The sequence below is a fragment of the Benincasa hispida genome, chromosome 10, assembly GCF_009727055.1.
Source record: "Benincasa hispida cultivar B227 chromosome 10, ASM972705v1, whole genome shotgun sequence".
NCBI classification, from domain to species: Eukaryota; Viridiplantae; Streptophyta; class Magnoliopsida; order Cucurbitales; family Cucurbitaceae; genus Benincasa; species Benincasa hispida.
The window spans coordinates 14,783,807-14,809,072 of NC_052358.1; the positions used below are offsets into that span (position 1 = coordinate 14,783,807).

Genomic DNA, 25,266 nt, shown 5'->3' on the forward strand with positions numbered 1-25,266 from the left:
ACCAAACCATTTCAACTTATGGGATGAGTATCTCTTTAAACATCCCAGCCAATTTTTGTGTCCATATAACTAAATTGTTCTCAAGATTCCAGTGGGGATCATGGATTAAATGGGAGACACTTTGCCTGTCGAAATATCTTGGAGGGCCTAAATTAATAAGGCATTTGATAAAAAAAAAGGTGAAAATTAGAACAAGAATGGATGTAGGCGGTATCAAAAATCAAGAATGTATACCAAATCATCAAGCTTGAATCCAATGAAGAGTATTTGGAAGAATCTATGGAATATTCATATCCGAGTCAAAATAAAACACTTTGTTTGGAGAGCTATTAATGATATCCTTCCTACGGTAGAAAATTTGATCGACAAAAGAATTATAGAAGATGAGGATTCCTTGCTTGTAAATTAGTAAAATAGCCATATCGAATACAGTCTTGCATCCCAAATCCCTAATTCTTCGTCTACAGTTACAACCCAAAAGGCCAAAAAAAAAAAAAAAAAAATGGAATGAGACCTCCAAAATACGATCATAAATTACAGATTCATCCAACCCTAACTCTGCAATTCAACCTTCAAGCCGCCTTCGACGGAGACTTCGCACCCTTCGATGGAGATTTCGGCTCTTTCGTAGCCTTATCCGTCTTCTTTGGCAATAGAACCGGGTTGATATTTGGAAGAACGCCGCCGCTAGCAATAGTTACGCCAGCGAGCAACTTTCCGAGTTCTTCATCGTTCCTAATCGCCAATAGAACGTGCCTTGGAATGATCCTGTTCCTCTTGTTGTCTCTCGCCGCGTTTCCGGCTAACTCTAGAACCTGCATATCGCATCCATGGAAGATCAATACAATGACAATTCGAAAGAGCTAGATGAAGAAGAGGAAAAATGACAATTCAGTTACCTCGGCGGCTAAATACTCCATGACTGCGGCTAAGTAGACAGGAGCGCCAGTACCAACACGCCGAGCGTATCTTCCATGCTTCAGATAACGAGCGATACGGCCAACGGGGAACTGTAAACCGGCTCTGACGGAGCGAGAAACTGACTTCTTCTTCTCGCCTCCTCTCCTTCCTCCTGCGCCTTTCTTTGCCTTGCCGCCGGTTTCCATTGAACGCTGATTTGATGCTTAACCGTGAAGAGAACGAAGGTAGCAGTCGCCGAAGAGTTATCAGTGTTAGTTGGGATCAGGCAATGCTGAGATGGATAGTTTCTAAGAGTGGTGGATTTTATACCGTAGTGGGAACCGGCAAATGTGTTGGGAGAACGTGAGCTGTCGGATTGGTATTTGATCGACGGTTGAGAATGATTTATTTTGGCGATCCGTGGCGCTTTTGGATGAACCAATGAGAAGCGAGTATTGAGATTTGAATTCTTTGGCCTTTTTCGGCGAAAATTTCAAATTTCCCGCTATGTTTCCACTTTGGAAAATTTGAGGTCTTTTCATTCATTTCAATTTGTTTGGGTAAATTGGATTGTATCTTACGTACCTTATTTAATAATTAAAAAAAAAATGAATTATAATTAATGTCCCTAAACATTAGGTTTTATGGTTTCAAAAGTTTTAAAAGTACATTTAAACTTTTAAAAATAGTTCAAAAATACGTTTGTTGTTAGTTTTGGATGAAAACCGTTAAAATTTTGTTTAAAAAATACTCTTAACTTAATAAAAGTTCAAAAATACCCCAACCGTTAGTATTTGAATAAAATTGTTAATTCCTCATGACAAAAATGACTTTAGAAATTTTAAAAAAAAAAACGCACTTACTGATCAATTTGTTTGAAATCTTCTTAAGTTCGAAAAGAACCGATTTTAAAATAAATTATATAGAATTCCTTATTTTTTTCATTTAGGTACACTCATATTTTTCTTAATTTTTCTATTCTTATCTTACACTAATTTTCTCAACAACCAAAATAAAGATCAAGATTTTAAGTTAAAACATAAAATACTAATAAATTTCACAAAATTCCAAAACCAAAATCTCCTCTTGAAACATACCAAAACGAAGTTATGATTAATCATTACATATTAATCTTGTTAATATAAAATTTCATTGAGCTAGCAAAGGGATCTTATGGACCTAAAGATTGGAAACTCCAATGATATAGGATTAGTTGCTTAAACTTTTTTAATCCAATGAATCAGTATTCATTAACTACCGATCACTTCATTAAAAACCAATAATTGCACTATGTGCACTGTAGATATATTTTTATGTCCATGATATAACCAATCAACAGAGCGATGATCTTTCGCATATGCTTATAACTACAGCTGGAATTTCGTTTACTCTTACAGTTACATTTAATTCCTTTAAGTTCCATTGATTTCTCTAACCATACAAAATTCATAACCAATTATTAAGGGAGCAATTTATCTACTTCCCCAATAAATGAGATGGAGTGAATTCCATCGTATGTAGTTGTGTTCCCAACTCTCTAATCAGAAAAATTTCTAAAATGTTAAGCTTGTTGAGTCGACTATCATGGTCACTCTCACCCATCAGATCAAAGGATTGTTGTCATAAACAGTAGTTCACAACTCACTTATGATTGAGGCCAAGTCTCCTATGGTCATCCTAGTGAAATACTAGTTTCTTCGAGTAACGGTATTATAAAGAGAAATTAATTATTTTGTGGTTCGGTCTATGTATAAACTCTTTTATACATGATATCCTCACTCACATGTCTTCACGTGAACAATATGATTCATATTGTTTGTAACACTTACATCTCATGTAACAATTACAAAACGGGTCGTATCCGCAGTGTTACCAAGATAAGGCACCCAACATTCATTCATTTACTATAAACCTTTTAGGTTATTGCCTGAACATGAATCACCCAAATGTTAACTACATACTGTTCAAGTGACATCATATAACCTTGAATCTTAGTTTATTGGAATGAATTAATGTTGTTTAAATGTCAAATAAAATACCTCTGATTTTATTATATAAATAAATTGTGTTAACAAAAACTACAAACCACGAGATACACTGCATTTAGAACATCAATCCCAACAATCTCCCACTTCACCAAAGCTAGTGGAATGTATCAACATACAATAAAAGATTAGTGGAAAAGTTAAGTATCAATATACAATACAATAAGCTATGGCATACAATATACCCAATAAAATCTTCCACTTTCCCTAACTTTGGTTCGTCATATCTCGTAGACCCAGACCTTCCAAGTGACCCTCAAATACTTCAGCCACGAGAGTCGTTGTAAATAGATCAGCAATATTGTGCTATGGGCAATCTCTGTGATGATCACATCTCCCCATTACACAATCTATCTAATAAAATGACATAATATTGGAGTTTGTCACAACAACACTATTATCACAATAAAATGTGATGGGCAATAACATATTTGGAACAACTTCTAAATCTGGAAATTTTTTAAGCCAGATGGCTTATTTAGCAGCTACATACTTAGCCTCCATGGTGGAATCCATAATACAACATTGCTTAATGTTGCGGTATATTATAGCTCATCCATTCATAGTGAACATTGATTCTGATGTGGATTTCCTTAAATCCTTATCAGTTTGAAAATCAAAGTCAGTGTATCGATCAAATCATTAGCCTCATACACGAGCATATAGTTTCTCGTTCTCCTAATATACCTGAGAATAACTTTAATTGTCGTCCAATGATCAAATCATGGATTGGATTGATATCTACTGACCACTATCACTACATGACAAATGTCAGGTCTAGTACACAATATGACATATATCAGGTTACCTACTACAAATGCATAAGGAATCCGTCTCATCTCCTTGACTTTTTTAGGATACTGTACCTTAAACACGATAATTTCATGTCTAAAAGGTAACAAACCCTTCTTGGAATTTTGCATCGAATATTTGACAAGCACTTTGTCAATATAGGATGTCCAAGACAAGTCCAGTGATTTGTTCTTTCGATCCCTTATAATTTGGATCCCTATAACAAATTGTGTTTCACCCAAATATTTCATTTATAATTGAGCAACTAGCCATTCTTTAATGGTATTCAGATAACCTATATCATTCCCAATGAGTAGAATATCGTCCACGTATAACACAAGAAAAGCTACTGAATTGTTGATGATCTTCTTGTGAATACAAGGCTAATCGACATTTTGATCAAAGTCATAAGATTTGACTGCAATATAAAACCTTATATTCCAAAATCGAGATGTTTGTTTCAATCTATAAATTGACCGACTAAGCTTGCAAACTTTTTGCTCTTGGCCTTGTTAAATGAATCTATCTGGTTGGGTCATGTAGATGGTTTCGTCAAGATTACCATTCAAAAAGGCAATATTGACATCCATCTGTCATATCTTATAGTCATAATACGTGGCAATGGATAAGAGAATCTATATAGACTTAATCATAGCAGCAGGTGAGAAAGTTTCTTCATAGTCCAATCCTTCAACTTGGGTATAACTCTTTGCTACTAGTCTAGCCTTAAAGGTTTGCATTTACACCCAGATTCCTCTCGTAAATACATTTGCAACCTATGGGTTTTACTCCACCAGGTTGATCTATAAGTTATTAGACAGAATTGGAATGCATGGACTCCATTTCTTGATTCATGGCTTTGATCCTTCCATCTTTGTCAACATCAACCATTGCCTTCTTGTAAGACGATGGATCCTCAACCTTATCATCTAATATAACAGTTTGAGTTTCTATTAAACCTAAATAGCGAGTAGATTGGGTCAATTGTCCCACTATGTCGAAGCTCTTTCGACACTTGAGAAGGATGTGTTTGCCTAGATGAAGCAACATGAACAACTTTTGTTGAAGTTTCAGTAGTTTATTTATAAATATCATTTAATACGATTCGGCTCTTTTGACTTATGTTCTAATATGATTTTCTTTTAGGAAAGTAGTATTTGTTGATACAAATACTTTGCTTTCTTTTCGATCGAATAATAAACCATATATTGTTTCTTTAGAATAACCTATATATAGGCATAATCTTGAACATGGTTCCAATTTCTTTTGATTTGTCACGAGCACATGTGCTGGACATACCCAAATCATGATATGTCGTAAACTACTTTTACGATCTCTCCATAATTCAAAAGGCGTTCTAATAACACTCTTTGATGGAACCTGGTTTAAGAGGTAAGCTACAGTCTCCACTTCATAACCCCAGAACATGATAGGTAAAGAATCATATCTCATCATAGAGTGAACCATGTTCAATAGGATTCTATTTCTCCTTTCTAATACACTATTTTGTTGAGGTGTATCAAGTGTTGAGATGTGATTCCATATTCTATCAAATAATTTTGAAATTCAATATCCGTGTACTCTCCACATCAATTTGATTGAAGCATTTTAATCCTTTTACCAAACAAATTTTCAACTTCAGCCTTATACTCCTTGAAGTTTTCAAGTGTGTCAGGCTTATGTTGCATCAAGTAAACATGCCCATATCTTGAATAATTGTCCGTAAAAGTGACAAAATAGTGTGTATAAGCTCTAAGAGTTCTTTGGCTCTATAACATTTTCCAGTAAAATGTTGTTTTGTCATTTTTCCTTCAGATAAAATTTACATATATATAGAGAATTTTCTTCTAATTCGTTTAGAAGTCCGTTCTTAACCAACCTCTCAATCCTATTGAGGTTAATGTGACTTAGTCTTAGATGCCAAAGATGAGCATTTTCTTTAGGAGAAAATTTTCTTTTCTCAATTTTAGTGGTTGTAGTGTTGAACATTTCAATATTGTGGAGCATTTTCTATACTAATGGTCTTAGTACATATAAGTTGTTTTTATTTGTTGCAGAATAAATATCAATACAATTTTTCGAAATAAACGCTCTATTCCAAATAAAAGATATATTAAAACATTGTTCCAACAAACATGAAACTGAAATCAAATTCACAACATAAACTTCAATTAAAAAAAAACTTCAAACTCTCAACTACAACCGTCGAGACAACCTCTCCTATTCCAACCCATAGAGTCATCTCTCCCTCTGCCGGCTGTCTCTAAGAACTAGCTTCTTGTAATGAAGTACAAACGTGATCAGTGGCTCTTGAATCGAGTATCTAGGTATGGTTATCATTTTCCACTAAACACTGATCATCCATTACTACAAAAACTGTATTACTTGACCTTTTTTGCAGTCAACTATCAGTGTTACTTGACATTTTTAAAAACATCAAGTCTATGTCAAGAATAAGAGAACTTTTTTTACTGGCTAAAAGCGTCAAGCTGTAATTTACTTAATATTTTATAACTATAAAGTATACGACATATTAATTTATTTTAAGTGTCAAGTATCTAAATTCTTGACATTGATTATGAATCAAAGTTTTCATAACTTGATAGTTTTTACTTATCAAATATAATAATATCTTCTTGACACCCCAAAATAGACAACTTAATGAATACTTGACACGTTTTGCTTGTCAAGTTCGTATGTGCTTTTTTTTTCTTTTTTTAAAAAACGTACTATTAGAAATTACCTAAAATTGCTCCTGTTTTGAGATCCAATATTGAAATAACTTAATTGAAGAGGACAATTATTTATTAACCAAATAAACAAACATCACATATATATGAATAATCTAAGCATCAATCAACCAAAATTTTCAATCAACCTAAGAAAGTTCATATATCTTGAACATATATACTATCATATAATAACTTCATGTTAACAAAGTTCATAACAAAGTTCAAATGAACAATTTCTAAGTTAAAAGAATATGAACCCATATGGATAAGTTCAAAAATATAATTAACTATCAACCCCATATGAATACATTTTCATACCATCTACAAAGTCCTAAAAACTTAAGAAAAAGCTACTGGTAACATGATTCACAAACCTAACACGAAATACCGTTACATCCGTGAATCAAATCAAAGCTTATAAATCAAAGCAGACAGAGGTGGAAGTAGATTGGGATGACTAAAAAGTGACAACTCCTCCCTCACTAGCTCCAATTGTCCACTGCTCTAAATTAGAACCTTTTTCAAAGAATCAAATTGAAAAGGTCCATCAAATAAGATAACTGAAAGACAAAATGCTTTAGGTCTGAAAATGTTTTTAACAAGCCCAAATTCAGTAAGATAAACAAGAAAACAAAATTCTCTTACCTCAACTCCAAGCGGTTACTATAACATACACATACATATTTTGGATCAATTTTATTCCTTGTAGTGAAGTTTGCATCACATTTACGGATGATGGCATTGAGATTAACAAAATGCCCAAACTTGCACCGGAGAAAGGATCATCCTTCGAAAAGAAAATAAAGTGCATAGGTGGTTAGAAGTTGTACCATTCATCAACATAAAAATACAAATAAAAAATCACCTTTGAGCTTCAAATTAAATCATTCTTTTGAAATCAAAACATTGAATATGACTACAAATTGATTCATACATCCGTAAATGTGAAGTCCAACTCAAATTAAAACTATCCAAAGTCATTGAATATGATATGATTTGGAAGTTTCAAGCCAATTAATCAGGCTACAAACTAAAAAAAAAAAAAAAAAAAAGCAAATTTGACAGCAATGCAGATTTTTGACAGTTTTTGGCTGTTATTTTAAGTTATTTTCTAGACTAACAATGTCCACTTGTTGAATCAGCAAATTCCCTCAATGAATTGGCAAATCTACACCCCATATCAACCCAAAATAGCAATTATAAAATAATAACAACTTAACAGCATAGCAGTTTTCTTTTCTTTTTGGACTGGCTTCATCACTTTTGTGCTAAATTTCCAACCTGTCCATGACCCTTTCTTCTCAATTTTTAAGTGTAGATTCAAAGGTTAACTCATCTAGATATTTTCCAAGTGTAATCTTGGTTTGATTCACCTCATCCCCAACCATACAAAATAATTAAAAAACAATTCAATCATTCCTTTTCAAACAACTAAATCCTTAATTCCAATTGAAAATATGAAGAGAGAAGTCTTTACAACATGGTAGCTACTTTTTTAAGTAATTCCCATAATAGATCAACACCAATCATTCTCATTACAGTCTCATTCTAAACATTCACATGGTAATTATAATATTTGATAAGTCTCACAATGGAAAGTCCCTTACCTCAAAAATTGGGTTCAAAACCACAACCAAACTTCTTTCTCTTATAGAACCTTTGGATTAACTCCTAGACAAAAGAGAACAACATTTAAAATACAAGTTGAGGCCGCCTAATCAAAAAAAACATATGAAGGTTATACTTTAAATAGATGCTAAGTAACGAAATAAATGGTTTTACCCAAAACATACAATAAACACCCAACCTTGGCCTTTAGGCATTCCAACGCTAAGATCTCACTTCACTTCAAACCCCCCAATAGTCAATGGAAACCAAGCTGAACACAAAAATCAAGTATTACAACCCACATTACAACAACATATGTGAATCAAGAAGTGTTTTTGGAGCTTTAATTCTTACCAAAAAAATCCAATCTTAAATCTAATGCCAACACATTTATGGGTAAATTTAGGCCACACATAACGTGGGTGTTTGCAAAATCAATCAAGAAAATTTAAAGGAACTCACCCATCTCCAACCACCAGTTGGGAACTATACCAAATTCATATATAATTATTATTACAGAAAATATATTCATTGAAAAATTTCATACATATACATAAAAGATAAATTAGAACTCCTCAAAATTAAGACATGAAATGGAAATATATATATTATGTATTCGAAAATCATTGTTACCCGCTGAACTTACCCAACATCTGAAAGCTGGGTATTTAATGTTGTTGCCGCCAAAAACAAAGTTTGTACGCTTTATTTTGCTCATCATCCATCACTAATGCACAACAATCATTCCTGCTTCTATTCTACAGGACGTATTATTAACTACAGTGTCGAGTCTCCCCTCTTTGCAACTGCAGATGTTAGAAGTCCGCGACGTGGTTTCCTTCAAGCATTGTCATCAATTCACCAACCACTGAACTGGTGTCAACCTAGCTCGTTGAGCAAGTCGCACCAATCAGGGAATAATATGTCGACCGAGTTGGTTTCAAACCCCTTAACATCATGTCATTGCGCAACTGCAAAGCTCTGTCCAGTTCACCATTGAGACAGCAGGCATGTATTAGAAAGTTAAATGCTACTGTATCAGGCTTCAAGCCTCTTTGTAGCATACACTCCCACATCTCAATAGCTGCATCCACATTACCCCTCCTACAATATTCATAGATAAATGTCGAATATGTGATGCAATCGGGGATGATACTATTTCCAATCATTCGATCAAGAAGCTTGGCTGCATCATGAAATTTTCCTATCTTGCAATAACCTCGGATAAGTATATTATACGTGACAGGATTTGCTAAAGTCCGTTTGAGCATTGCATTGTGTAGTTGTAGAGCATTCTCCATATTTCCTTCTTTTGTGAGGTGATCCAGAAAACAACCATAAGTTATATGATTGGGAATAGCCTCACCGACCAGCATACGCTTGAAAAGCAGTTTGGCTTCATTGACATGTCCTGCCTTGAATAATCCATCCACCAACGCTGTGTAAGTCACGACATTGGGAATGCATCCTTCACTGATCATAATGTCCCAAAATCCAAATGCCTTTCTGAGATTTCCTGCTTTGATGGAGCCATCAATCAAAGTGGTGTATATTATATTATCTGGTCTCAGTCCATGAGCATGCATTTCCCTTAGAAGATCAAACAATCTTCTATCGTTCTGCTTCAAAGCTCCACAGATAAGAACAGCATAACTTATTAGATCCATATGCACTCCACGTCCTACCATCTCTTGACGAGCAACTAACGCTTCATTAATTCTTCCTTCCTTGCAGAAACCTTGCAGAAGTGCAGTATAACACAACTCATTCAACCTTTGATGCTCGTGATGAAGGTCGTTTATGAACTCCTTGGCTTCGGAAACTCTACCAGTAGAGCAAAGACCAGCAATTAGGGGCCTATGGGTGCATGTGTCTGGTGATAGGCCCTTCTTAATCATTTCATCCAGCAATTCAAAAGCTCTTGTGGTGTTACCTTCCCTACAGTACCCCTCAATCAAAACGTTATAAGTCACCTCATTTGGAAGAATGTTCAGTTCAACCATTTCATCAAATAATTTACTGGCTTCAGCCATTTTGTTAATTTGACACAGACCACAAATAAGAGCAGTAAAAGTAAAAGTATTTGGAGCAATGCCTTTTCCGGTCATTTCATGATATATCCTAAATGCTTTTGGCACCAACCCATCTCTGCAATATCCACTTATCAATGAAGTATAAGTTGCCACTGTTGGTATCAATCCTTTGTCAACCATCTCCTTGAAGAGAAGCTCCGCCGTTCTCATGTTCCCAAACTTGCATTGACCATTTATCATAGAATTGTATGAATACACAGTCGCACCAATGCCAGACTCTATCATTTTCTTGAAGTAATAGGAAGCAACATCCAGTTTGCCCTTTCGTCCAAATCCATCGATCAAGATAGTGTACGTGACGTCATTTGGATACAAAGCCCTTTCAGTCATTACATTAAAAAGCGACTCAGCTTCTTCCAACTTCCCACTTTTGCACAATGAATTGATCATCGAATTATAAACAAATAAGTTAGGCACTACTCCAAGTTTCCCAACTTTGTGTAGAAACTCAAAAGCACCTCCAATACTCCCTATTCTCCTCAACCCATCTATGACTCCTGAAACAGCAGCTTCACTTGGAACATATCCCAGCTCGATCATTTCATCCATCATCTCCACCCCAACCTCAAATTCCTGGATTCTACACAATCCCAACACTAACGTACAATAGGTAACCAAATCTGCTTTCAAACCCTTTTCACCTAGCAATCTCTTGATTTCAACAGCCTCCCAAACTCTCTTGCTCTTGCAGAGCCCATGGATAAACACATTATAAGTTACAATACTCAAACTACATCCATTGCACTCGGCCTGATTAATTATTTCCTTGGCCTTGTCAAAATCCTTCAATTCACAGAAGCATCTAACCACCACCGTGTAAATATAACTATCAGGCTTAACACCTGCATTCACAAGTGTATCAAATAGTTCTAATACCTGACAGAATTTCCTAATTCGCGCTAAAGCATTTAACAAAGCACTTAAAGTTCTAACTTCAGGCAACAACCCATACTCCCTCATGAGATTTACAACCAAAACAGCATCTATTTCTCTCTTGTTCTGCACATAATACTGAATCAACAAATCAAAACCTGAACTCGAAGAAAATTTGTACTTCTTATGAGATTCCAATAAATTCTCGAAAATCTCAAGTGGTTTTTGTCCACGGAGCAAAAGGGTTTGCAAAAGCGAAGATGCAGGCCAAAACAAACTATTCTGAACGAGGGAATGAATTAAAATACAGAATGACGCAGCGGAGTGATGGAAATTTCTATGAAGTCCCAAGAAATTGAAGAATCTCAAAGCCAACCTAGAGTCATCGAGAGTTCGAATCAAAACCTTTTCTACGTGATGGGGCTTTAAATTACCTGAAATTAATGCATTGTTGAAGGCAATCTTCCAGCTCTGATTTCCTCGTACAATTTGCTCGAGCACATAAACGAAGTGCGAATCATTTTCATTGTCCTCTTCGAGATCCCTCCGCCATGTACAAAACTTTCTGAATCTTCTTCTGTCTACATTAGGAGTTCTCAGCCATCGACGAGAACGTACGAGCTTCATGACGATGCTCTTTTGAGACTGAAAGCGGAACTAGTTCGAAACTTGACGCTTTGATTTGATTTGGGATGGGAGTGATAGTTGAATTGAGTATGAACAATGTTGGATAAATCCGCAGAAGGCCCATAGCGAAAGTAATTGGTAGCTTTTGATTGCAAGTCCAACGTGATCTTTGGCCTATTCCATTGTTTGAGGGGAATTCGAGTATATAGCCGAATTTTATGTTTCGATTGAAAAAATGGCCAAATCGACATTTTCGGCCCTTTGTAGAATTAAGGATAAAATCCAATTTTATCAATTTTGAACTTTTTTTTTTTTTTTTTTAACCTTAGATTTGAATGTTGTAATTTTAACTCTATGAGGTTGTTTGGGGACCCAAGTTGAGAAGACATGTCATGTGAGTGACTTAAATGTCACCGTTTGGGCCACTAATATCCCAGATATCCACATCTGATCTCCCATTCCCACGGTGTTAAGTTTTGCCCACCGATATCGCAATTCATCTTCCCACATCACTCGTCTTCCCACCTTCTGCCTGACATTTTGGTTCTCTCGTTTCTCTCTCCTCAAATATTTTTCAGCGTTGGTTTTTCCATGGATAAGGGTTTCCTTTCTCCAATCTGATGCATGGTTAGTGGGTGTTCGATTTTGAGTTTAGTAGGGGGAGGTCGTTCTCTTATTCTCACATATGTTAATCCATTCTTTCTTTCTTTTTCTCACCCTCTAAAATCACTTCAATTCCTCGTCGTTGGTTCTTCCATGTTTGAATTAGTTTCATATGTAGCTTATGATTTCTTATGAAATTTGTTCATATGAGACCGAGAGCGAGATAGAGAGAATTGGACCGAGAGAGAGCAAGGAATAAATAATTGGACTGGGAGAGAGCGAGAGCGAGATAGAGAGAATTGGGTTGAGAGAGAGCGAGAAGGAAAGAATTGGGCCGGGAGAAAGCGAGAGAATGAAAGAAATAGAGAGAGCGAGAGAGAGAAAGAGAGAGCGAAATTTCCGAAGATAAATTAATGGGAGGTTGGTTCCCTTTTTACCATTGTTCTCGTTAAAATTGATGTAATGTTGAACTACTTCTATTACTCTCAATTATTACGGTGGGTGAACTGTCACCCCTTTATTTTTTGAGAAGTTTGGAATGAATAATATAAAATTGAATTGTATACCACGTCTTGAGATTGAAAATAATAAAAAAAAATGCAATCGATGTCTTATTCCAAATAGGATGGATACAAATATTAGATTATAAGATTTAAAAATAAAAAAAAATGTTCATACAAGTAAATTATTATAGAGTATAAAAACTTAACCAGATAGCACTGACATAACAACTCTGCACACCCAAACACTGACACATAAACTCAAATATAATAACTTTGCACACCTAAACACATACATCAAAACTCCCCACACATCAGAACATCAGAACTCCCCACATCCTATATCATCTTAGCACCCCCAAGCAGCCCCTAAAAGAGTTATTGCTCCAAATATCGGGGGAAAACAAAGGAAAAAGATATTTTTTTATCTCTATATTTGTTTAGGTTTAAATTCTATTTTGGTCTTTTAACTTTGAATATTGTTCTATTTTGATCCCTAATTAAAAAATAAATGATCTTGTTGTCTTTGAACTTTTAAAAATGGTATATTTTGGTCCCTTGGTTAACTTGAAAATGAAATTGTGTCTACCATATTTTGAACAAAATTAAGGTGAAGTAAAATGTCAATATCCAATGCGCCAAAGTAGTAAACGGCCAAAGTCTTCAACACAAAATGATTTTGAGTTCTCCTATAGAAAATTATTTTACCGCCTAATTCAATTTTGAAGACCTTGATTTTTTTAGTATGGTTAACTTATTTGGTAGTCTATTCATAAAAAAATACGAGTCATCTCATCATTCTGTTTAAGAGTTAACAATATCTTAATAGCAAGCCTAAAATAAGTAGTTTAAAAAATTTAGGGACTTAAATGTATGTTTTTTAAAGTTTAGGAACCAAATTAGAACAACATTTAAAGTTTAGAGACCAAAAATATGATTTATTTTTTTTTATTCAATTTTCATTTGGACCCTAGGTTTCAAAATATTATATATTTGGCAAGTTTAGATTCAATTGAGTCCAATATGTTACAAGTTTATGCTTGAGATTCAGCTTTTGTTTCATTTTGAGTCTTAAGTTTTGAGATACACTTTTAACATTGATTTTTCATCAAATACTCATTTTCGTTCGAGGAGTGTTTGGCACGTAGACTTAGTATGCTAAGCCTGGGGGTTAGACTATGAGGTTTAGGTAGTCTGGGTTTTACAAACTCGTGTTTGGAATGCAAGTTTTGGAAGTCTAGGTTTAGACTCCAAACACATGAAGTCAGGGAATGAAGTGCAAATTTATAAATGTTGAGTTTGAAATATTTTCTTATATTCAACTGTTGATTGGATTTTATATTAATTTAAATTTATCAACTTAATTTTTTCAATATAGTTAAAATCTAAACAAATTTTGAAGAATGTTTTTTAAAATTTGAAATGGAGATTTGAATAAAATTATAATTTTATTTAATTTATTGTTGTAATAATTTGATGTTTTGATTTTACTAGGTTTTAAAATAAAATATTATATAAATTTATAGTTTTAACTAATTTAAATTAGAGTGTTCTACACATATAGCTTAAATAAACATACTTAACTACACAATTGTAATCTAATGAACTATTGTTTTACTTTTCAGGCTTCTCTATTATTGCAGTCCAATTTACTTTCCAACTTTCCTACTATTCAATTTTTATTAAAAATGTATATATAATAATAAAAATATAATACGAAAATAAGTATATTAAAGATTTTTATCGTAGTGGTCGATTTACGGTTAGGAGAAATAAAAGAAAATAAATAAAACCTCGGAAATATATAAACAAATAAGAGAATAGAGAGAATTAAAAAAGACAATCTAATAAATAATTATAATTAAAAAGGAAAAAATCCAAATGAAAAAATAATTTGAAGAAAAAGAGAGTGTATTTAAAAAAAAAATATTATTGCAATTAAACTAAGGGGATGTTTGGAATGATTTAGAAAAAAGTGTTTTTCAAAAATTCATTTTTATTTGAACACTTTTGATTTAAAAAAAAAATCCTTAAAATAAAACACACATGTGTGACAAGTATTTCTTAAAAGTATCAAGTTTGTTTATATACTTTTTTTATTAATTCCAAAGTTATCCCGTGGTAGCCGAAATTTGGCCAGAATCGTTGGTTGGAAGTTCGCCGGTAGGGTCGCCGAAAGTGGCTAATCAATTAAAATTAGTATTGACGAATAATCAATATTAATTTATTAATTAATCATGCTATATTTTACCGTTCATCTCTCCGATATATAAATCCCACCATGCAGAATATTAAATACCCATGTCATGTGGATTTTAAAATTCCCTAGATAATAATATTTTAGGTTGAAATCATGCGAAACAAACAAGGATATTAAATGTTTGTCTGAAATCCAATAAAAAAACCTATGAAACAGACAAGATCTCGATGAATTATAAAACATAGGTATGATGTAAAATCAATCTTTATCTTTGTTTGATTGAAAATTATGAATTTTGACAAAAATATCAATGGGTTAATTTATTAAAAAACTCTATTCCATTGAAATGAATGTGTTTATGAAATTTTCTACACTACTTTATCTTAAAATTAGCATGTGAATTTGGGAAAAATGAATGGTCTAATTTATGAAATTAAAAATTTAAAGTTCAGATTGATTAAGACAATTAAGAGTAGATTTTAGGTCTAAATTATAACTTATTCCCACAAATTAAAAATTATATTGTGGATGAGAGATCAAATCTCACATCTTGAAATTGATTGTACAAGTTAATGTCATTTGGTATATGTTTCTCTTGACAATTTAAATAATAATTTTATATAAGTTGAGATATATATGCTCGCTCCGACATCTATAAAAGATAGTTGAAGTAGATAGAAAGACGTTTAAAAATAACGTCGAGTTGATTTCATAATATTGATGAGTCACAAATCTTTAAGGTGATATAATTTGTTGTTTTAGGAACTAAAGAAGTGTGGATGTTATTGAAATATCCTCGATGGCTAGGATGTCGTTAGTGCGAGATGCACTATAACATAATTGACTCGATGAATTTAAAAAATGTGAAGTTTAATAGAAATAGAATTATATTTCATGTTTATAATGTTTTCAAATTCGTAGTTCACCAACTATGAAAGCAATTTTAATTACCAATAAAAAAAAGGGTTGGAGTTATTATCGCTAATCAGTACATGAATCTGTCTTATATTTTTTTAAATGGTATAATTATTATTTGACAATATACATGTTATAATTTTGACAATAATAAAATGATCAGTTTTATCTAATTTATATGAGTGTTAACTTTTACTATTTATTCACTGTTCACCAATACGTCTAATGATCTTAACCCAACAAAGATATATATAACAATTTGTAAAAATTCGTTAATTTTTCGTAAAATTGAGCATGGTAGAAAATCAATGGTGGTTAATACAAAATTTAACCATCAAATAATTAACTCGGACTCCAACAAAATATTAGCTCTAAAACCATTTTTTCCCTTTTAGATCTTATCGATCTTGTAAGTTACATATGTCTTTGTAATGGTGGTGCTTGTAAAATATAGCAAGAGATTACTTATTAATTACAAATATAGCATCACTTTCCAAATATGCAAATATTGCCAAAAAAAAAAAAATACTAATTACATAACCCAAAGAAAAGGTTGAAAAATCGGCTATAATCTTCAAATATATATTGTTCGAGTTTTTACGTTACCATTAAATATATTATACATATTACCAACTACATTACAAATATATCGGTTGGACGAAATTTTCGAATAAATTTAATTTGTTAGATGAATTTCGTACCTGTGTTAATTTAAGATCACGTTGATCTAAGTGAAAATATAATAAATCAATGCCAATGTGAGAAGCGAGTCACATTTGATTACATTTGGCATTATTTACTTGTGTCATGTATTCATATCGACACATGAGGTCCATTTCTAAATTTGTAATAAAAAAACGCAAATTAATTAACAAGTGGAGCGTGCTTAATTCAATTGTGCCTGAAAATTATGTTGTATCATTATCGTTAACGGTAGAGTTACTGCTATTGTTACTGTTCAGATGAAAACTAATGAATCGTGACACTTTTACTATTACCATTACAGTAAGATTTAGAGATGTGACCCCATGACATTATATGTGAGATTTTACCATTACAGGTATTATTTGACAAATGGCATAAGCTTGAATCAATTTACATATATAGAATTCTACAAAAATCTGAGACAAATTTAACTCTATTGCACATATGACTTATAATTTTTTTATAATTGTTTACTAATAAAAAAAAATGTCACCAATTTTGATAGGCAATTACTTTTTATTTCTTAGCATTAAATACAATTAATATTGTAATTAATGGTTGAATTTTTATTTAATATATTTTTTTTATTGTATCCTCTTATTTTAAGGTAAAAATCACTATGGGGTTGTTTGGGTGTCCAACATGGATACATATCCTATATCATCTCAATGTTTGGAGGCTCATTATCTTATATCACCAATTTTAATTAGTTGTGGGTCCATTTTTGGAACGTGTTTCTGTATCTTACCGTCATTTTTCTTCCGTGATTCGTATATCATCTCAATGCTTGAACATACTCGATCAGAACTCCCCACATCCTATATCATATCAACGCCCCAAACAACCCCTATATTTTAAGGAATTTGTTTAGGGAAGTAAGTTAACAATTTACTAATTCTACAGTATGGCATATCAATTTTATTCCTCCTTTCTTCTTTGTCATTGGATGGTTTAGAACGTTCAGTTATTGTTTCCATTTCCATCTCCAATTTTTCTTATATTTTTTCAGTTGCAATATTCTTTCCCCTTTCTCTGTATGATGTTGGTGTGGTTCGTTCGATTGTTGACTCCATTTTTTCTTAGTTCGCCGTTGATATGGTTCATTTGATTGTTGACTCTATTTCCATCTCCAAATTTTTTTTTGGACTTTTTCAATTTATTCGATTGGTCAAGTTACCATTTCAAATGTTATCAGACATATTTTCAACTTTGGGTAATTAGTATCATTAATTTTTTATGGGTATGTATGTTAATGACTATTGCTATATACTCTTGTTTCATTGTACCATGATATGTACTTTTTTTTTTGTCTGTATACTGTATTATTCTTTTTTCAACATTTTCATATGTAAATAGTCGTTTGATGGTATATTTCCCAAATATAGCTACTTTTGTCATCATGTATTCCATATGTACCATTATACATTTCCTACTATATGGATCGGGTGAGGCCTTTCATTCAGGTAAGATATCTGTATATGGTATATCACATAACATATCTTGATTTTTCAAATACGTGTTAGTTTGTTTTTTCAATGTATAGTTAGCATAATCGAGATAACTTTTGTATATAATGTGTTACTAATTTTTTTCAATATATACTGTGAATTCATGATAAATTGTATATGTATGACGTATTTTCTATTATATTCATCAGGCAGTTATTATATTTATTATATTACAATTCATTTAGTTAGCAAATATATATTTATCATAATACAATATATATATTATTGATGATATTTGTGGCCCGTTATATACCCTATCCTATTTGACATATTTATTCAATTTTTCATTATTCTCAAGTAATTCAAGTGTACCTATTTATTAGGATGGTTATTTCGAAGAATTGAATAACTATGTTAATTATAGAGTATCAATTGTTGATATCTATGCACAAATGTCTTTTGAATAATTAAAACACTCTTTAATATCCAAGTGATTGAATACTTTGAATTAAGAAAGTAGAGATATTTGTATGCGTAGATTCTAAATAATGTTTGAAAGAGGGATTGGTTCTAAAGAACGACAATAATGTCAAATGGGTTTATCGCCTAATATTTGCCAATGTCAAACAATACATTTCTCTTATTGTTCATACAGTTGGCAGTTTGTCTACGACTATGGACAGTAGATCTCCCATTGTTTCTAATATAGAAGTCCTTGATGGTAGGGGTAATTTTTTTTCCAATATGTTGATTTGTCCAAGATTTCCTCTAATTTTGAAGCTAAAATGCATGACAAGTTTGCCAACAATGACGTATTGCAAAATTCACTATGAATTATTGCTATTAGAGATAATTTTCAATACAAGACTATTAAATCAAACAAACAAGTATGGATCCTAGAGTGTGTAGTTCAAGGTTGTTTATGGTCGCTACGTACGTTATGTTTGAGATCCATGTGGATCATTACTAGGTTTGATCGAGAGTATACGCGCTCCTTAGATGTTTATTTAATGGAACACAAGCAAGCAACATTTCCTGCTATTGATGATCTAATAAAGAAAAAAAATATTATTGCCAGTACAAAATTGATCACCCCAAAAGATATAGTGCATTATATTCATTACGAGCACAGATTAAACATCAGTTATAAAAAAATTTGGCATGCAAATGAAGCTGCCATAGATTAAGTAAGGGGATCTCTTGAAGACTTGTATAAGATGATATTGTCATTTTCCTACAAGCTAAATTTAAAGAATCCAGGTTAGTTGCTTTACAAGTTGTGAATATTTAATATAGACCATAGTATATATTGTACATGTTACAGTTGATTTTACATATATACTTGTGAAGAATCTTATTAATATAGTCTCACATACGTAGGTTCGATAATTCAATATAAGGTTGATGGTGAAGGAATATTTTTATATTTTTTCATGGGATCGTCTGCTTCAATTTCTAGTTGGCCACATTGTCGTCTTATTATTTTTATTGATGACAGTAGTATGAAACAAGTTTGCTAGGACTTTATTAACTGCATGCCCTTTGGATGCTAATGATCAAATATTCCCTTCGGCTTTCTGTGTTGTTGATTCCGAAAAGGATTCTTCGTAGACTTGGTCCTGCAATCGATTGAAGAGAATTATTGGTGAGAGACAATGTTGTCATAGTATCTGACAGGCATAAGAGCATTTGTAAAGTCGTGGACCTAGTATTCCCTAATATGTTCCATTACATGTGCATAGTTCATTTGTTGAGGAACCTAAAGAAAACGTATGAGAAAATTGTTGACAATACATTTCATACATGTGCCAGAGCTTGCAATGTTGTAGACTTTGAGAATCGAATGCGTCAGTTGGAATCCAGTGCTCCGGGTATATGTGACGAGTTGGAATCAATTGGTTTTTCACGATGGTCCCATGCTTACTCAACTCGCCGAAGATATATGATGATGTCAACAAACGTGTCTGATAGTCTAAATTCTGCCTGCTAAAAGCTAGATAATTACCTATTTCATCTATGCTTGAAGTATTAAGAGTGATGTCACGACGATGGTTTTATGATGGAAGAAATGAAGTAGAGTACCAAGTTATGGAGTTCAGCAAGTCGACCGACCAACATTTGAGGGAGCAAATAGAAATTGGCCGCTCGATGAAGGTTTGTTTCGTTGTGGACGGTTTGGTCATAACCGAACGAGATATAAACATTCGTTTAAACAACAGTTCTATCCATGATATGCTCATTTTGCTATTTTCAAGATTTGGTGCTTTTGAGAAGCGACGTTATGTATCATACTTTTATTTTGATTCATAGTGATTCATTTTCTTTGACTCCATCTTTTATAATTGATTATATCTTGAAATGTTTTATACAACATATTAAATCTAAAAATATCTAAAATACGGAAGTCACGAACCATTCGACATCAATTATACACAATATGTGTTTGATACAATAGGATATACTTTTTATTTTTTCTTTTTCTATTTTTGTCCATATGATTATACGCTTTGTGTATATCACATCGAGACCTATTTTATATACCATGTTAAAATGAATGCATATATCAAAATTTATAAAGAAATAAGTTAAAATCATTGATCCTCAACATACAATTAAGGTTATATATATATACACACACGTGTACATGCATATACATGTTGTAAACTTTGTACAATGTTTGCTTAAGAAACATATAATATAGATTTAATGAAAATATCCAATATACACTATGAGGTATATTCGATTCATACCATTTTTTGAGATGTATATTTTGTTGGGATTTATGTCCTGAATTCATAGTCTGTAAATTTGTTTTTTATAAAAAAAACTATATGAATACAATTTTATTTTATCTTCAATAAATAATCATTATTTATTTAATCGTGTAACTCAAATTCAGTAACTAAAATCTAAGGTTATTTTCATGTAACTTGAATAGTACGTGGCTGACATATAAGTGAATTACATTCAAATAATAAGGTCTATAGTATATGGATAATGTCGGATGCTTTATCCTGATAACAATATGGATACTTTGTAATTGTTGCAGATGATTTGATTCAAATCGTTCATGTGGGGACATGTGGGTGGGGCATCCTATGTAATGAAATTGTATAAAACTGGATCGTGAAATATATAGTCGCTCGTTATAACACCGTTAATTAAAGTGACTAATATTTCAAATGATTACCATGTGACTCAATTTGAATCCCAAGTGAGCTATGAACTCCAACTCGTGAGGGTTATCCTTTAATTTATATGGATGAGAGTGACCCTAGTTGTCAACTTGATAAGTCTATCATATTGGGGACAATACCGAGTGGGGAATTGGGAACATGGCGTCATAAGACGAATTTCACTCATTCCTTTCTGTAGGGTAAGCAAATAGGTCGTTCCCTTAAATGCTGACTCCGAGATTTGAACAATAAGGTCTCACCCTCTCATTGGCCCATGAGGAATTTTGTTTTTAGTTGGACAATAAACAAATTGTTCATTAGAAGATTAATGGTACTTAAGAAGCATAAAGTAATTACAGGAGTAAAACGATAATTTGACCCATTTGTAGTTACAAATAACTTGTGAAGGATTAACTCACGTGAAATGGTAAAAAATCAATGGACACATAAATATTCGACAGTTCATAATAGTGCAACTATGATTCTATAGTGGAGCGCCTTCATAGTTAATAAATTTTGATCAATTTAATTAAAGAGTTCAGTTAATTAATCTCGCATCATTGAAGCTTATAATTGTAGGTCCATTAGATCCCTTTGCTGGCTCATAACGAAATCAATCAATGATTTAGGTGTTGCAAATTTCAAGTGTTCAAATCATTGTTTAGGGAATTTTATTGTATATGATACATTTTAATATTATGTATATAGATACATTATAATATATAGTTTATTTAAATTAGATTGCAATTTAAAACTATATAATATGAGAGCATAATATTTGAGATTCAAATATTAAATAATATAAATTGGTTCATGTTAAACATATACACTAAACTTTTAATGAGATTCGTGTTAAAATTATAGATTATGAAGGATAAGTATACCTGAACATGATTCAAATATTATATCAATTAAATATTATCTTGATCATTTATTTATTTGTTTATTTTATTTAAATTAAATTGAGTTTTTAATTTAAAATTAAATTAAATAATTGGTCAAACTCCCATGCATTGTAGGGGAATGGTCAGTCGGGTGAGGGGATTTAACTCCTATCTCGTATTATTCTAAAACCCCAATAAACTAAATAGAAATCTCTCTTCCTCTCGTGTCTTGCTTGTTTTTCAATCATGCATCAATTACAATGATTTGGGAGAAGACTCGAAGAAGAGGTTCTACAAAGGTATTTATCTTTTCTTTAATCTTTAGTCTAGTTCATTTGTTTCTGTTTTGTAATTTTTCCTGTAACACAATTTGGAAAAAGCGATAAATCGCTTATGCACTGGGATTCAATCCCTTCATATTTAATGTCATACAAGTCACAACATTTTATGTTTACTTTTGGATGCCTAAGTAGTTGTTGAAACCTGTAAATAAGCCCTATTTAGTATTTGCTTAACAAACATATAGTCTGACGCCTCATACCCTATATGTATAATGATCAAAACACAATATATAAGATAAATTTATATATAGTACATTAAAATATCATAAGTGTGTAAAATCTTAAATCTCCATCGCCCTTTTAAAAGTTGACCGATGGGGGGTGGGGAATGTCATCTCATCTCATTTCGAACTCCCAAACAACCCTTAACGATATCTCTTCCAAAATTTGTTTTCATTTGCTTATTCTCAACACCCAACCTCTAAAAACAAATTGCACATAGTCCTAGCTATGTGCAATAATATGCACTTGGATAATTGGTTTCTTTTGTACAACTCAAAAAATGGAGCTTTCTTTATTTAAAATGCTCCTCTTATTTTTTTATTTTTATTTTTTAATATATATATTATATAAAAGCATTTAAAGTTAAAAAAAAAAAAAGTATAAAACAATCCTACCCTAACGCTATTTCTAACTCAGTGGTTAAAATAATAATTGGATTCTAAAAATGGATATATACTATAGTTGAAGAACCTAAACCTTAGTATAGCATAATGAGATATTTTACTGGTTAAATTATGGATAACTAATATTTATTTTCAAAGAAAACATTACAGGTTGCTATTTTGAATATGAGTTTACCATTTAGAATGTGTTTGGAGCCATGACTATCTTAAGACTATATTAACCATTTTTTGCTACGGTAAATACTATTTTGTATTTATCAATTAGCTACAACCAACATTATTTTAAAACCCCATTCGCTATGGTATTTACTATTTGCTACCGTTTTATTATTTTACATTCATCATTTTTTTATTCTTTACTATAGTGTTTACTACTTCATTCTCAAATTAAAATAGTTTACATTTCAAACACATACTATTATAATCCAAACCAAAATAATTATGCCCCAAACATTAACTATTATAACCTAAAACTATAATAACCATTTTATCGCCTCAAACTTTCCTTTATTTCTTAGTGGAACATTTTTTGAGAAGAATTTCTAGTAGAACATACTTGTACATGTACTATTTATTTATGTTTATTAATAAATGACATTAGAGTTAAAAATTATGGTTTGAATCCTATTTTGGTCATCAAACTTGAAATATTATTCTATTTTGGTTGTTAAACTTTTAAAACTGTCCGTTTTAATACTTTTAAAAAGAGTTTGCTTTGGTCTCTGTCTTCAGATTTTGTTAACTATTTAACCGAAATTGAAATGATTTGTACTTTTAAATGATTAAAGATGTTTAAAAGTTTAAAGATATTTTAAAAAATTTGAAGACTAAGATAAAATGAGATTGAAAATTTAGAAATTAGAATAGGATTTAAACCAAAAATTAAAATGGAACTATATTAGTACGAGGGGGAAAAATGAATATTTTAACCCAATATTATGATTATGTAACTTGCATCAAAAAGGTCGAGAAGTGCACAATCCTTTGTTACAACTCACCAATCCGCAACCAATTTGCAAGACGAATAAGAAACAACCACGTGGCGGCCGGTCTAGACAAGGAGGACACTTTCTCAAGTCATCCCTCTTGTTGACCGTTGATTCAATGCTCATCTAAAACACGATCGAACGTATGTTATCAAACCATGTCAGCAATCTGTGGCTTCAGCCATCAGCGAATTAGAACTGATCGAACGCAAGTATAAATACATAACTCCAAACGATTTTTTCAGAGTATCATTCCTTCTTCAGCTGTTAAACGAATCGAATTCGATTCTCAATTTTCCGCCGACCTTTGTTCATTCAATCAAATTCCGATGGCACCAAAGTCCGATAAGAAGCCCGCCGAGAAGAAGCCAGCCTCCGACAAGCCGGCCGAGGAAAAGAAAACCGTTGCAGAGAAAGCTCCGGCGGAGAAGAAGCCCAAGGCCGGTAAGAAGCTTCCAAAGGAAGGCGGGGCTGCTGCCGGAGACAAGAAGAAGAAGAGGACGAAGAAGAGCGTAGAAACGTACAAGATCTACATCTTCAAGGTGCTGAAGCAAGTTCATCCAGACATCGGTATTTCCAGCAAGGCCATGGGGATCATGAACAGCTTCATCAATGATATCTTCGAGAAACTCGCTCAAGAGTCATCTAAGTTGGCTCGTTACAACAAGAAACCCACCATCACTTCTCGGGAGATCCAGACGGCCGTCAGACTCGTTCTTCCCGGTGAGTTGGCCAAACACGCTGTTTCTGAAGGCACCAAGGCGGTGACTAAGTTCACAAGTTCCTAAATCGTGAATGAGTCTTGATGAAATCCAATAGGTTGATTTAGGTGAAAGAAACTATAAGAAATTAGGGTTTGTAGCTCTGTTTTAATTATTACGATGTGTTGGTGTATTTGACATCTTTTGGATTTGTCAGGTTCTTAGCATATTTAGACGCTTTAGATCTGTAAATGCTTCTTTGTATGTGCCGGTAATGGAAGTGATTTTGTTCATCCATGTTTCCTGTTTGCTGAAGTAACTTTTCTGGGTGGCCTTTAAATCATTATAATTTGTGGAATCTGTTTGTTAACTCGATAATTATTGATCTTATCTGAAACATGTTACTTGAATTTTGATCCTTATCATCGAGAAACAGGTCATTTATTTACACGGGTATTTGATTCTGATCATAAAGGAGTATTTTATCTGGGTGGAGATTATCAATGGCATT

The 25,266-nt window shown here is 32.5% G+C and overlaps 3 protein-coding genes across 7 annotated transcripts; 1 reads left to right on the forward strand and 2 right to left on the reverse strand.

The window, feature by feature from the left end:
• Positions 1–545: 545 nt before the first annotated feature.
• Positions 546–1,207, reverse strand: LOC120087892 (histone H2A-like). Its single transcript, XM_039044900.1, has 2 exons — positions 900–1,207; positions 546–815 (listed from the first exon to the last, which is right to left on the reverse strand). The coding sequence occupies exons 1-2, from the start codon at positions 1,104–1,106 to the stop codon at positions 573–575; spliced, it is 450 nt and encodes a 149-aa protein (XP_038900828.1). The 5' UTR covers positions 1,107–1,207; the 3' UTR covers positions 546–572.
• A 5,426-nt stretch (positions 1,208–6,633) lies between these two features.
• On the reverse strand, positions 6,634–11,851 carry LOC120088446 (putative pentatricopeptide repeat-containing protein At5g59900). Of its 5 annotated transcripts, none has more exons than XM_039045752.1 (5): positions 8,724–11,851; positions 8,277–8,348; positions 8,077–8,140; positions 7,115–7,256; positions 6,736–6,985 (listed from the first exon to the last, which is right to left on the reverse strand). In XM_039045752.1, exon 1 carries the CDS (start codon positions 11,668–11,670, stop codon positions 8,962–8,964), a length of 2,709 nt encoding a protein of 902 aa, XP_038901680.1. In that variant the 5' UTR covers positions 11,671–11,851; the 3' UTR covers positions 6,736–6,985; positions 7,115–7,256; positions 8,077–8,140; positions 8,277–8,348; positions 8,724–8,961. The 5 variants fall into 5 exon arrangements, with proteins under 5 accessions (XP_038901682.1, XP_038901683.1, XP_038901680.1 ...); XM_039045753.1 differs by having other exon boundaries at positions 6,736–7,029; XM_039045754.1 differs by having other exon boundaries at positions 6,634–7,256; positions 8,711–11,851.
• A 12,439-nt stretch (positions 11,852–24,290) lies between these two features.
• On the forward strand, positions 24,291–25,052 carry LOC120087645 (histone H2B). The gene has a single exon (XM_039044487.1). It carries the CDS (start codon positions 24,384–24,386, stop codon positions 24,840–24,842), a length of 459 nt encoding a protein of 152 aa, XP_038900415.1. The 5' UTR covers positions 24,291–24,383; the 3' UTR covers positions 24,843–25,052.
• Positions 25,053–25,266: the final 214 nt, after the last annotated feature.